Source organism: Nasonia vitripennis, chromosome 3 (genome assembly GCF_009193385.2).
Source record: "Nasonia vitripennis strain AsymCx chromosome 3, Nvit_psr_1.1, whole genome shotgun sequence".
In the NCBI taxonomy this organism is placed as follows: domain Eukaryota; kingdom Metazoa; phylum Arthropoda; class Insecta; order Hymenoptera; family Pteromalidae; genus Nasonia; species Nasonia vitripennis.
In genome coordinates this window covers 12,234,696-12,248,117 of record NC_045759.1, presented here as the reverse complement: position 1 = coordinate 12,248,117, position 13,422 = coordinate 12,234,696, and the positions used below count along the sequence as shown (strand labels likewise).

At 42.3% G+C, this 13,422-nt stretch overlaps 1 protein-coding gene across 2 annotated transcripts in view; it reads left to right on the top strand.

Moving 5' to 3' along the window:
* Nucleotides 1-11,463, top strand: part of LOC100114760 (semaphorin-1A) — a 212,752-nt gene extending 201,289 nt beyond the window's left edge. For both annotated transcript variants that reach the window (XM_008216231.4, XM_008216230.4), the window contains 9 exons: nucleotides 405-814; nucleotides 1,744-1,832; nucleotides 2,178-2,319; nucleotides 2,780-3,128; nucleotides 3,479-3,804; nucleotides 4,326-4,616; nucleotides 4,702-4,912; nucleotides 4,998-5,536; nucleotides 5,637-11,463. In XM_008216231.4, the coding sequence (XP_008214453.1) occupies nucleotides 405-814; nucleotides 1,744-1,832; nucleotides 2,178-2,319; nucleotides 2,780-3,128; nucleotides 3,479-3,804; nucleotides 4,326-4,616; nucleotides 4,702-4,912; nucleotides 4,998-5,283 (2,104 nt within the window). In that variant the 3' untranslated portion in view covers nucleotides 5,284-5,536; nucleotides 5,637-11,463. The remainder of the gene's footprint in view (nucleotides 1-404; nucleotides 815-1,743; nucleotides 1,833-2,177; nucleotides 2,320-2,779; nucleotides 3,129-3,478; nucleotides 3,805-4,325; nucleotides 4,617-4,701; nucleotides 4,913-4,997; nucleotides 5,537-5,636) is intronic.
* Nucleotides 11,464-13,422: the final 1,959 nt, after the last annotated feature.

Below are 13,422 nucleotides of genomic sequence, written 5' to 3'. Positions count from 1 at the left end.
GATGCGCTGCACCTCTCAATTATTCCACTGCGCGCGATCGAAACTTGTCTACACCGGCTGCCGACTGCAGTTCTCCCTATTTATTCCTTCGTCGGTATCTCTCTAATGCGAGTTTGTCATTCGGGTCACCGCGACGAGCGAAGAACTAAACAAACTCTTTTGTCACGCGTGATAGTAATATCAGATGCGGATATGATGAAATTACGAATCCTTATTACCCGTCATTTCTCAGTTATGCTCATGCGACGAGGCGTTAGATGGGATTATAAACGGCAAACCCAGTAATTAGACGGGGTTATTCATCGAGTGTAATACCGCGCTCGACACCAAAGTGTCGGTCTCTCATAATTGTCTATATATTATTCTTGATAACTGACGCGAAACGCGAATCTGTGCCGCAACAGGAACCTGGTGCACAACCTCAGTTTGACCGACCTGACGGAGCAGCAGCGTCTGACGTGGTATTCGCCGGACATGGACGTGAAGATGTGCCAGATGAAGGGCAAGGACGACGAGGACTGTCAGAACTACATCCGCATCCTGGCCAAGAGTGGCAGCAACAGCCTCCTCGTCTGCGGCACCAACGCGTTCAAGCCCATGTGCCGCAACTACGACGTGCATCCCGGCAACTACAGCATGACCAGCGAGAAGTTGGCCAAGGCCCTGTGCCCCTACGACCCGCAGCACAACAGCACCTACGTTTATGTGGACGGCGAGCTCTTCACGGGGACCGTCGCCGACTTCACCGGAATGGACCCGATAATTTACAGGGAGCCGCTGCAGACCGAGCAGTACGACTCCATGAGTCTGAACGGTGAGTATGAATAACGAAACGATTCTCTCCGTCTCATCTCCATGCCCCCAATCCAATAAAGCTGTAATTTCGGAATATTGGAGTAGTAGAAATTGAGTTAAAAAATGCCGTCTTTTCCGAGTTAAATTGTATTTTGAAATTTAAATGATTACTCTCTGCTTCTACGTAAATGTAACTTTTATTCGCTGCAAAATGCACGGAATACGGAAATAGCTGAGAAAATAATCGGACGGATGCGAGTTAGGTGAGATATCGAGTTTGCAATTCGATATCCTTGTTGCTTCGCATCTCTGCGTACAGATTAAATCATCGATTTTTTATTTCGAACGCCGGCTAATCACAAGGGAAAAAAATTAATCAACGTCGAAGCAGATAAACGACTTTTCACGTTCAGTATCTCTATTTTTCGTCTAATCTCTTACTTACTCGCGTTTCCTCCCGCTCACCCTTTCTTCCTCTATTACCGCTCGCCAATTAGCGTCAATCGCGAATGATCCTCGAGAATGCCTAATGGGAAAAGTTTCTCGAACACTGGATTAACGACCCTGTTCACCTTTTAATCTAGAAAACTACGGAGATACTTTTATCCACTTTTCGAATCCCGACTTGATACCTTGACACCGCCTCCTCGTTGCTTCTTTCTCTCTCTCTCTCTCTCTCTCTCTCTCTCTCTCTAACTGTATATCTCTCTCTGTCTCTTTCCTCTTTTCTTTTGTCGAGCCACGCGAGATCGACCCATTTTTCCACGTCTCATCCGCGAAAACTTTACTTTCCGCGTCGATCGCGCGTTAGTCGAATACTGTATACCATCGGGGAAATGGAGTAAATTCAAATGCGCTGTACGCGTTATTCAAATTTGTTTACCATTTATATACGTATACGACTGCGACGCTAGCTGACCTAATTTCTCCGCATCTTCTCTCTTTCAGCACCAAATTTCGTGAGCTCCATGACGCAGGGTGACTTCGTGTACTTCTTCTTCAGGGAAACGGCCGTCGAGTACATCAACTGCGGCAAGGTTTGTTTCATTTGCATTGATCATTTGTATTCATAAGTGAGAGAGGATATCCGCTCTCTTTCTCTCGGCTGACGCGGCTTCCTCATGAAAATTCAAACAAGTGGGCGGCGGTATTCTTTTATTAGACGTGCAGCTATACGAAAAATTGCCCGAGCGAAATCTCGAAATTATGCAAAGCGCAAGCGTGAAGAGGAAATGCCGCTGCCATTTTTCTCTTGTCTCTGAATATTCCGCACGCCCATTTAATTCGGCTGCGAATAAAAATTCGATCTCGCATGACCTGCGATGTGTCGAGTGTGAGGCGAAACGATTAATGACGCTTTCCCCCTCTGCCCTTGATTACAGGCGGTCTACTCGCGAGTGGCGAGAGTCTGCAAATACGACCGAGGCGGGCCGCACCGTTTTCGCAATAGGTGGACGTCTTTCCTTAAGTCTCGCCTCAACTGCTCCGTGACCGGAGACTTTCCATTTTACTTCAATGAAATACGTAAGTTTATCGACAGCTGGACAGTCTGTGTGTGTGTGTGTGTGTGTGTGTGTGATCGAGCACCGCGCCGACGTATTACGATTCCTTTCCAACTCGCTACAAGTACGTATCGGGCGTAAAAGTGGCGCCTTTGTGCTTTATATGCGATTGTTATCGAGTTTTTCAATTTAAAAAAAAACTCGCCGTACAACTTTTTTACACGCGACAGTTCTGTCCGCGCTCGTGCGTGGAAATTCCAAACTTCAAATATACTTCTTTTCGATTTCTCGAGTGCTGTTGTTTCGCAGTTTTATACGTTTAGAAGGGTCGAAGAAAGTTTCACCTTGTGTACTAAAAAGTTTGCATCGTCGCGCTGAGGGCTGTCTGAGGGACGGGAAAGACGTATCCCCCGGCAGTCAAAACGTTACGATGCGCGTTGGGCTCCGGAAAATCAAACGATATGTTATGCTTTCGAATGCAGAATCCACGACGGAGCTGATATCGGGCGTCTACGGCGGCGTCTCGGCCCAGTTGATCTACGGCACATTCACCACGCCGGTGAACAGTATCAGCGGCTCGGCCGTCTGCGCGTTCTCGCTCCAAGACATCGCCGACACGTTCGAGGGCAACTTCAAGGAACAAAGCGCCTTGAACTCCAATTGGCTGCCGGTGCAGAGCTCCAAGGTGCCCGACCCCAGACCTGGACAGTGCGCCAACGACTCGAGGACCCTGCCGGACTTGACGCTGAATTTCATCAAGAGCCATTCGCTCATGGACGAGTCGGTCAGGAGCTTCTTCGGGCAGCCCATTGTCATACGCACCAGTTTCCAGTGAGTGCAATCAATATTTTCATTTGCTCGTTTTGTTTCATTTATTTTTTACCAGCAAATTTTTACCAGTTACGAGTATCTCGGGGAATTTTAGAAAAGGTAACAAATTGAGAAAACAAACATTCGAACAGCAGCACGCACTATCGATATTGGCATGCCGTGCAAGGGGGGAATTTCGTTGCGTTTTCCCGGAACAGAGATATTCGCGAATTAAATAAATGTTTGCCCTTTCAGTATGCTTTTCGAAATCATACAGCAAAACTTTGTAAAGGCTTTTCGATATTCATGGATTTTTCGAAAGCAAACATCGAAGTGCAATCGCATAAAAAACACCCCTCTCCTGTCCACAGCTATAGATTCACGCAGATCACGGTAGACCCGCAAGTGAAGACGCCGGGGGGCAAGACCTACGACGTGCTGTTCATCGGCACGGATAACGGAAAGGTAATCAAAGCGGTCAACGCCGAGTCCGCCGACTCGAAGGACAAGGTCAGCCCGGTGGTGATCGAGGAGATACAGGCGTTCCCTGCGACGGTGCCGGTGCGTGGCATCAAGGTTGTCAGGGCGACGCAGGCCGGCGACGGCCTCGAGGACGGTCGGCTCGTCGTCATCGCCGACAGCCAAGTTCAAGCCCTCAGGCTACACCGTTGCTACAGCGACAGAATACTCTCCTGCGGTGAGTGTTTCCGAGCCTCTCCGAAATCTAGATGAATTACGAGTTTTTGTTACACTCCCGTGACTCTGGAACGTTGATGAAACAATATCGCGCCTCGGCTGTATTTTTATTGCAATTTTAGGAACTCGCTGGAATAACGCGGCACGGCACGAGTTTGAAAGCAATCCGAAATGCAAGTTTTCGCCAAGCTTCATTGCCTCCATTGAAACAAGTTTCGGTTCACGCGCGGGCGCGCGCGAGCTCTTCGTAATGCGAAAACAATAGAACGCTGTGTATCCGGAGCGCTGGATTTATTCGGCGGAGTATTACAAAAGTTGACTATTACGAAACTCTCTTAAGAAATGATTAATTCAAATTTATGCCTTCCAACGTCGTGCTCGTATTGCTTTAATCCGTCTAGTTTTCGGAAGCGCCAATCTCGGGCGGTTTCATTGTTTTCTGTGAATACTACGAATCTACAACAAAATTACCATCAGTGAGAACGCACAACGATGATTCAACGATCCGATTTGTTTTTGCAGGCGAGTGCGTGGCGTTGCAGGATCCGTATTGCGCTTGGGACCGCGTGGACGGTAAGTGTCGTGCGCTGGTGGGCCCAGTTGCGACGGACGCGAGCCGTTTCCTGCAAAGCGTTGCCACGGGGCTTCACGCCTCTTGTCCGCCCGGCAAAAGCATGAACAAAGACGCCGGTAGCGTCGGTGCCATATCGGCTAACCAGAACAAGTTCCCCCAGGACTCGATGGCCTCGAACAAGGAAGGCCAAGGTGGCGAGATCATCAATATTATGCAAGATGAGGAGCAGAGCAATTCCGGTGAGTTCTTATTGCTACTTCGAGACGTCTCGTCCCTATGGAAGACCATCAGAGTTAAAGGTATGCCTTGATTATTTTCCTTCAGGTCCAGAAGTTTCGGCGGCTGATTCGCCCCCACCGCAGTACTCCGTTGAGACGCTGGTGATGGCAGTTGTGGCAGGCGCCTTGGCAGCGCTTCTCGTTGGCTTCACTGCCGGTTACTTATGCGGCAGAAAGTGCAGAAAAGATGAAGACGACAACATGCCCTATCCCGATACGGAGTACGAGTACTTCGAACAGAGGCAGAACGTCAACAGGTTCGTTTCAAGCTGCTCTGCATTCGAATCAACGAATAGTTTTATATTTCACTCGACTGACCTTGGCGCTTGTTGAAAATTGCAGTCGCCTCGCACCGGAGCCCAAGCTCCTGCCCCAAGAAGAAGTGACGTACGCGGAACCAGTCCTGGTACCCCAGCCGCCAAAGATGCACTCGCCCAAGGGCACGATGCGCAAGCCTCCGCCAACTCCGGCCGAGACGCTGTTCCAGTTCCCGGACGGCTACGGCTACAGAGGCCCGACCGGTCGGGCCGACAACTTCGGCACGCTGCGCTCGCACCAGGGCGACCAGGCCTACCGGCGCCAGGATGGCTTCGCCACGACGCGCAGCGTCAAGAAGGTTTATCTCTGAGAAACGAGCGAGGAGGGGGGATGTAATGCAGCAGCTGCGGCAGCCGCAGCGGCGGCTCAGGCTGCGGCCGCTCAGGGCCGCCATCGCAGTCTGGGCAGGCCCGCGCGCAGCCAACACCGCCAGCAGCAGCAACAGGCGCAGTCGGGCTCGAGAAATAACGGCGGAAATAACAGTAACGGCAGCTCGTCCCACAGGTCGGGCAGTCATCATCATGGCCATCACCAGGGTCACTCGACTCGTGATTTAGCACTAGGTAAGTCCTTTTGTCGCAATCATTGCGTCATTGTTCTTCTTCTCTGAGACTCGGATGATTCGATGAGTGTATGTCTAACGAGCGTGCGCAATGTTTGCAGGTGGCCGTGGAATCGAATCGCCGTCACCGCCGTCAAGCATGTCTTCGAGCTCACCGTCGCCGCCCTCCTCCTCGCCGTCACCCACCCTCGTGCCACTGGGTGGCAATGGCAGTCAACCCGGCCAGGGTAGCAATAACATAATCCAGGGCAACAATTCGCCGCCTCCGCCCACGCCGCCCTGCAGCTTCATCTATCGGTCATAGTGCCAGCAGGACAACTATGACGACGAAGCAGCAGCTCCGGATGCGTCCGAGCCGGGGATGATCGATCATTATTGCCGCGACGAGTGTCCCTCGTACGCGTTCGCTGACACTACTACTACTAATACTAATAATAATAATCACATCGCGCATCGCTGTATGAGCCGCGGTTGACTTAATCACTTGTTTTCGTTTTGTCCATGCGCTGAGCCGGGTGTTTGGTCGAATTGCGCGCTCATTCATCATCCGGATGGACAGACGCACATTAGTGCGATTATTAGTCTGGAGATATTTTTTAAAAAGGAATTGCGATTTCATCACTCAATTTTCGCGTTAACGTACCTATTAACTTTCAAAGTTTTGTAAATATAACAAATACTCTTTCTTCGTGAATTCCTGCATTTTTGAAGAAATATTGCTTTCATCGTTCGACCAAACGCCGACTCAACTTTTAATCGCGTATATGGAAATATACGCGCTTTATGTTTGTATCTCTCTTGGATGTGCTCTTATCGACGATGGAAAAGTCATTTGTTATCGACAAAATTTTAGATGTGGAGTATTTAGGCCTTTCTGCTAGAAATGAAAAAATTTGTTTTTTACTCATACGAAACTTGTAAATTATAATGAACTTCTTTCGTCGATAAGCCGATTTTAAATATCATCAACAAGCTATGCATCGATAAATGAAAGTCATGGGATTTTTGATTCGTACTGCAATTTGTAACGATGAAAACAAATTTAGTACTGTTGAAGTCTTTAAGAAATTGACTTTTGCATTCGATCGATCATAAGCTGATATTACTGCCACATTGAGAGTTTTAACCGATGCTCCGTTACGAAGATCGTAAGGGTCGTGTTTGATCATTTATGATGTACATTTTTTTATGCCGGTGATTTATCTAATTTATACCGTAGCTTCGAGTTTAAGAATACAAAAGCAATTAGCGAAAGTATTTAGTAACTGATAACTGCCAAACATGCATAATCACGATAGGTTTTTTTTTGTAATTATACGTTATGAATGATTGAGCAATGATCCATTGCATAAACCGTTTCTCGCAATACCGTGATCTTAAACTTGGAGCTTCAATTTATTACCCCTTTTCTTAATTTTGAACTTCCTCTTCGTTTTAATAAGTGCGTATTGTTGATAGCGATGTGCAATTTATAATAGGTTCCAAAACTAAGATTATTGAGAATCTTTATTGCTCCGCACGAGCTCGAGATAAGTACATATTATTAATCGCATTCGCTGCGTTCGGTCGCTTCGAGAGCGTGACTTCGACACTTCAAAAAAATTGTATAATATGAAAAATTGTACATTAACGCTTAAGAATTAATTCCTTGTATCTTAGATTACCTATATAAATATAAATATATAAATATATATATGAATGACTTGAAGTGTCTGGAGACTCTCTCGAGGGCGACGTGTTTTCTTTACGAACGACAGCGGATAGATCCCGAGAATAATAAAAGTGAAAAAGTAGCCCAGATGCGGCCTTTTTTATCTTCGACTGCCAAGTTTACGCGTGCGAATGCGGTGCAATAAACCTTCTCTTTTTGCGAATCTCCTTGTTGGGGAGCAGATAAAGAAGCGCAAGCCTTCGCTGACAAAACAAAAGAAACAGATAGAGAAAGAAAGGTGGAAAGATGGAGGAAGAGGACGAAGGAGCTCACGAAAGCAGGCCATCGTCATTTTACGACACCTCCGCGCCCTTAGTATGTAATTTTTAGCGGAAGTTTGTTGAAGGACGCAAAAAAGTGAGCAGAGTGACAGATATAGCCATGCTAAGTAATTGATCGATTGATTATAAAATTAGGCTTAATATAAAAACAGTTATGTATTGATAAGAATTAAGTGAATGCAAAAGTAAACAGTAATCTCCACTTTTTTATTATTATTATTATCGCCTAGTTATGCCGCGACTTGACATGTCAATTAACGCTGAAAATCGACGTCGCGAAAAAAAATTTTTACTAACGGCGACAAATATTTTTCTGAGCCGAGTACGACTCTTGAGTCGCTCCTGCTTTGCATGAAAAAAAGGAGAAATCGCACGAATGGAAAAGCCGTTTAGTCGAGAGATTTATTTTCTTTGTACTTGCGATGAGTTTCGATGGATTTCGCTTCGACATGTCAAGATGTGTCGACAGATTTTTAAAGCCAAAGTGTGTTAATGACATAAACTATATTCCGATAAGTCCGGGGACTTGCGTATTTATATTTGCGTTGAATAATATTATTTTGTTGTATTAATTTTAATAATCTTTCATTCTGAAAACCAACTGATGCGTTTATTATTGTGAATTAAGTTTATTGATCTACAAGGTCTCATTGTCGGTGTGCAATCGTTCGTAATACTGATAAAACGTAAAGCGCTTTCTTGAAATATGGGCTAAACATCTTGACATTCGCATGATTCGTAGATTTGTGTTGTATAAAAACGTGGAGATTGCCCACGTTTTATGGTTTATTTATTTCATCTAAGCTATTAGGCTTGCTTAGAGCATGATGACTAAGTGAAAGAATGAAAAACTCGAGCGATAGGCCGAAAGTGGTCCGATAAGAAATAAGTAAAAACTGAAATTCCATATAATAAACTTTGAAACATCCATTGACTTGTTATCGAAATATCCAAAGGTTGATACTTAGTTTTTGTACGTTTCGGAAACGCGCGTTTCGAACACTCGCATATATACGTAAATAGTTGAAGGAGCGAGTGCAAGAGAAAGAATGAGAGTGTTCGTCTTAAGATTTTTTGAGATCAGAGCAAGTGAGGCTTGATATGTACATAATAATTACACATATATTATTATAAAAAAACCTTATACTACATCAGTTACGAGTTATACGAGAGTGAGGGAAATGATAAAGAAAAACGAGTAAGAAAAAACGAAAAATTAGTCCATCTATTCTGGGCCGGATGGTGCATGTAGACATCTATCTTAAAGTGCTTCTTATTTCAGTGTGTTTAGAAGTAACGCATATGTGATATATTCTATATGACGAGATGTTTTTCTAGGCGAACGGAAGAAAAGTTTGTGGAAGAGGATGATGTGACGGATTTTTCTTTTAAAAAATCTTACTGACGCTCTCTTTGGGTAATTTTTCTTGGGACAAAATTTTTCTTATAATAAATCTACATTGATTGCAACAGTTTATGGGACGTTTACAATAAAAGGAAAGTAATACGCATTTCAAGCTCTTCTGTTTACGGCTCGTATTTTTTAAAAATAAATATTAACGATTATCATAATATGAGATCACCTTGTAATATTAGCATAAAAATGCGTTAATGCATTTGAATTTCAAACGTAGATGTTTAACGAAAGATCAGGAATGATTCGATTTGAAAACAGTAGAGCTTGAGTACGTCTAACACGAATAAATATCTAAAACACCACACAGTAACACACGCATCTCTTATACAACTGCAAATTTGCAGTTATAGAGTTGTTGCGAAATGCATGCATCGGCTACGCTCGTCCGCAACAACGATTTAAATAGAACAAACAAAAAATAAATGATAAATATAAGACTGAACGAACCATTAGCTGCGGATGAGCCTTGAGTAAAATTTTATTCAAGTTTTTTTTTCTGTAGAACAAAGCATTTTTTATTTATTTATTTTTTTGACGGACAGTACAAACTTTTCATGACATTACTTTCTGAATTTCGAGACTGCGAGACTGCGCGAAGAAACTTTTTTCTTTTAATTTTAACTCAATTCTGTAGTCAGAACCTCGTTTATCTGTATGTTTGTAATTTTTTTGTTTGTATTTGTAGACTTGTACGTAAGTAATTTTAAGTTATAATTTGTTGATAAGCAAACCTTACCATATATTATTTAAACGAAATATGTATATTTAAAGATAGATTTCTATTATTTTCTTTTATTTTGACGATAAAAATGTAACAATGAATTTTTGATGGTCACAAGTTGTTTTTTATTTTTCCTTCGCGTGGACGAGCCCCAGATATGCGCACCTATGGCGACTTTTGTGTCGCGTGATTTTTAAAATAAAAAAATATCAAGAGACTGGTAGAATTCAAGACGAGTGCATTTGAGCCACTCCTCTAAAAAAAATATCACATTTTTGTTATTATACAATATCAATCGTATATCAAAAAAACATAAGCGAATGATTTTTTGAAGAATTTGACTTTTTACAGACATTTATAATTACTCCAAACATTTAAACTTGAAATTATAATGCCGAAATCGTAACACTGCTTAAGACTTCGCTTTTTGCTAGGTAAAGTCCAATACCATACGAATGAGTCCACCTGAGTCTTTCGGTAGAGACTTTATTTATCGAAGAAGGATGTTCATTGTACAGAGACAGAGACCTTTTAAGTCAAACTGTTAGAATCGTAAGAGTTGATGAGATTTCAAATATTCTATTTGTCATTGTGCTGTTGTTTGAAATTTACGATATTTGAAAATCGGCGTGTTTGTAGATGTAAAATAAGTGAAGAATACGAGAGAACGGACTATAGTAATGAAATACGAACATACGAAAAAACTGAAGCTGCCATTTCTCCCAAAAATTAACTTGCGCATTTAAAAAAAGTCTTCTTGTATTTGTTTCGGATTATTTCCTACTTCTCATTTAATATTTGATGAATAAACGAAGGACTCAGGCATGATACCAAAGATGTTACAACTATATACTTAGGCTATCGTTGATTATTGTGATGATTATCGTTACAGAGAGAAGGCGCACAAAAATTACAGTGATTAATTTACCGTATTTATAATATGTATATACATTGGCATAAAGTAGCGATGAGCAGATTTTGTCTCTTGAAAACCCTTTAAATTTCCATTACGCAATGCAAACTTGAAGTAACAAAATGACCGATAAAACATTTTTAATTCAGTTTGATTTTCATCGTCACCTCATTAGGATTTCCGTTTTCATGCTCGAACAAATGAATGAAAAAAAAAAAAAAAAAAAAAAAAAATATGTATATTTTTGCATGAACTTTTGAATGAATTGAATGCTGTTCATCGCTTGTATACAGTATCGAGTTTAACGGTGGCCCACACTTTATTTAATTTATCGTGGGGAAGAACATGGATACTATTTATAGTTCACGATAACACACACTACTTTATACATCAGGCACAAGACGATATTTGCGTTGAATTTTTAAAAGAGAGTGAGAAGCGAGAAGAACGAAAGAACGTGAGCGATCAGATAAGAAGTTAAAATTAACGAGTTGTATTAACAAGTTTTAATAATCATGTTGCGAAAAATTAAATACAAACACTAGTTGGGGGACACATAATTAACAAAAATAAAAAAAGTCGAAAAACTTTGCGCAGTTCCTTGGAAGGGAAGCGTCGTGCGAAATGAAAACGTCGACTCGATTTATATAACCCGTCAAAGATGGGCCAGAAGCAACGGATTCCATCCAAAAACAGTGTTTTTTGTCCGACCAGCAGATTTTCGGGCGTCGCTTCCTTCCGAGATTTTCACTCGAGCTATCTGTCTGTATCATATATTTACGGGAAAACAATTGAAGAAAGAAAACGCAAAGGGCACAGCTAGTTCACTGCGATTTGCGCGCGCAAAGTCGACGAGAAAGAGAGAACAAAGTAAATTGAAAAAAAGTAATTATAAGAAGAGCGACGGAGAACATAAGAGATAGGTATTAGACAGGCTGAAAAAAGTTGCTGAATCACGTATGAGTTTTTCGAGAATATGCGAGAGCTTAGTTATTAAGTAGAGAATTAGTATAATATATAGAACGCTTGAAACGTATATAAATATATAAATATATATAAATATATAAATATATATAAATATATATATAAATATATATACACATATATATATATATATATATATATATATATATATATATATATATATATATATATATATATATATATAATATGAAATAATGATATAATTATAATACATTAAAAACTTTTTATAAATATATTTTTCCGTCGGAGTCTAGCCTAGGTAGGGAGAAAAGATGAAACCTACACAGTTACGAGTATTAATTTATCCGATTCAATTATTAACGAGGATCCTAGAAACGTAAGCCATCACTTTAGGCGCATTGCGTAGTTTTTAAAGCAGGGAGCGAGCTGAGAGCAAGAGTAATGCCGCGCGGAGCGAATGATTTGTGCGAGCGAGTAGAAGGGGGTTACGACAAAAAATAACGAGGAGACTCTTTGACGAGTTTATATATACATACACACAATAAGACAGACACACACACACACACACACATTCTAGAATTGTACCTTTCGAAGGGAGGAAGTCGAGGCGTTGGAAAAAAGCGGGGCAAAGTCGCGCCGTTTTGCGATCGTCGTCATAGCATTGGAAACGATATCTTTCAATTTGTCGACTGGCATTTACAAGTCGATCAATCAATTAATTGTTCGGGGTTTCCCAATCGTTTTTTTGCAAGCGACGGTCAGCTGGCGATCAAAGTTTTTCTCTTTTGACCGATCGCCGCACCGTCTGCTGTATGATGGACCCGCCTTTGTTGTCGCGGATAACGCAGACGCGTAACTCGACTTTGCCTCGCGCTTGTACATTAGAGAACAAAAAAAAAAAAAAAAAAATAAGATAACTCGTTTTACCTGCTAGAGATTTCAACGAGTGCGAACGACTGCGGGAGCGCGTGCGTGTGTGCTAGAGAAAGAGAGGGAGAAAGCGTTAACAAGTTTTTTGATCGGGAGCCGACGGTCGTCGGGCTCCCAGTGTTGTAAAAATAGCGATATTACTTATAAACGATAATACTATTGATTGAAGCAGCAAATGCGGCGAAGGCGCGGAGAATGAACCTATTGGGGAAAAGGGAGTGAATATGAATCGATGACGAGTCAGATCGGTACGAACATCCAGACCAGACGAGGTGATGATGCGGGAGATTTTTAAGAAAAATAAATTAAAAAAGTACTATAGCATTTATCAACGATAAAAATAATGAGAATGTAACGTGTATTTTGCTTCTTCCTAATACAGTGCCGTTTACGCTATTTTTTACCGTAACTTAAACAAGAAAAGAAGAAAAAAAAAATAAATAAAAAACACTAGATTCGGCTGAGCTGGTCCCAGCAGCATGCGTTAACGATGTTGGGGGAGGCAGGCCGCGTATTAAACTTTTAAAGGATAATTAAGAGGAGTGAGAGGAGGCGATGGACACGAGAGTTGAGAGCGAAAAAGGCGGCTATTCCAAAAGACAGTGCGACTCTGGCCTGCGAAATGTATATGATCAGCGTCTCTTTTGCGTTCGTCGGAGTACAGCCGACACGAGTACACCCAGCCACACATACACACACTGACACACCAACACATATCCGTTCGTCTCTTTTTGTACTTTTGATAAAAGGAAATCCGTTGTTGTTGTTGTTGACTCTCTCAGTTCATTGAACTTGCCAGCCGTTTCCGTTGTCATCGGTGAGGAGAGGAGCACAGATTATAGGCGGATGGCGTGCGAACGAGCGCAATTTCGCGATGCGTCGATCATGCGATATAGTGAGATTTGCGTATTTTCCAACAGCTGTGTGTGAGTGAGATGCGATGTCCGTTCTTCGACGCTCGCGAGGTTG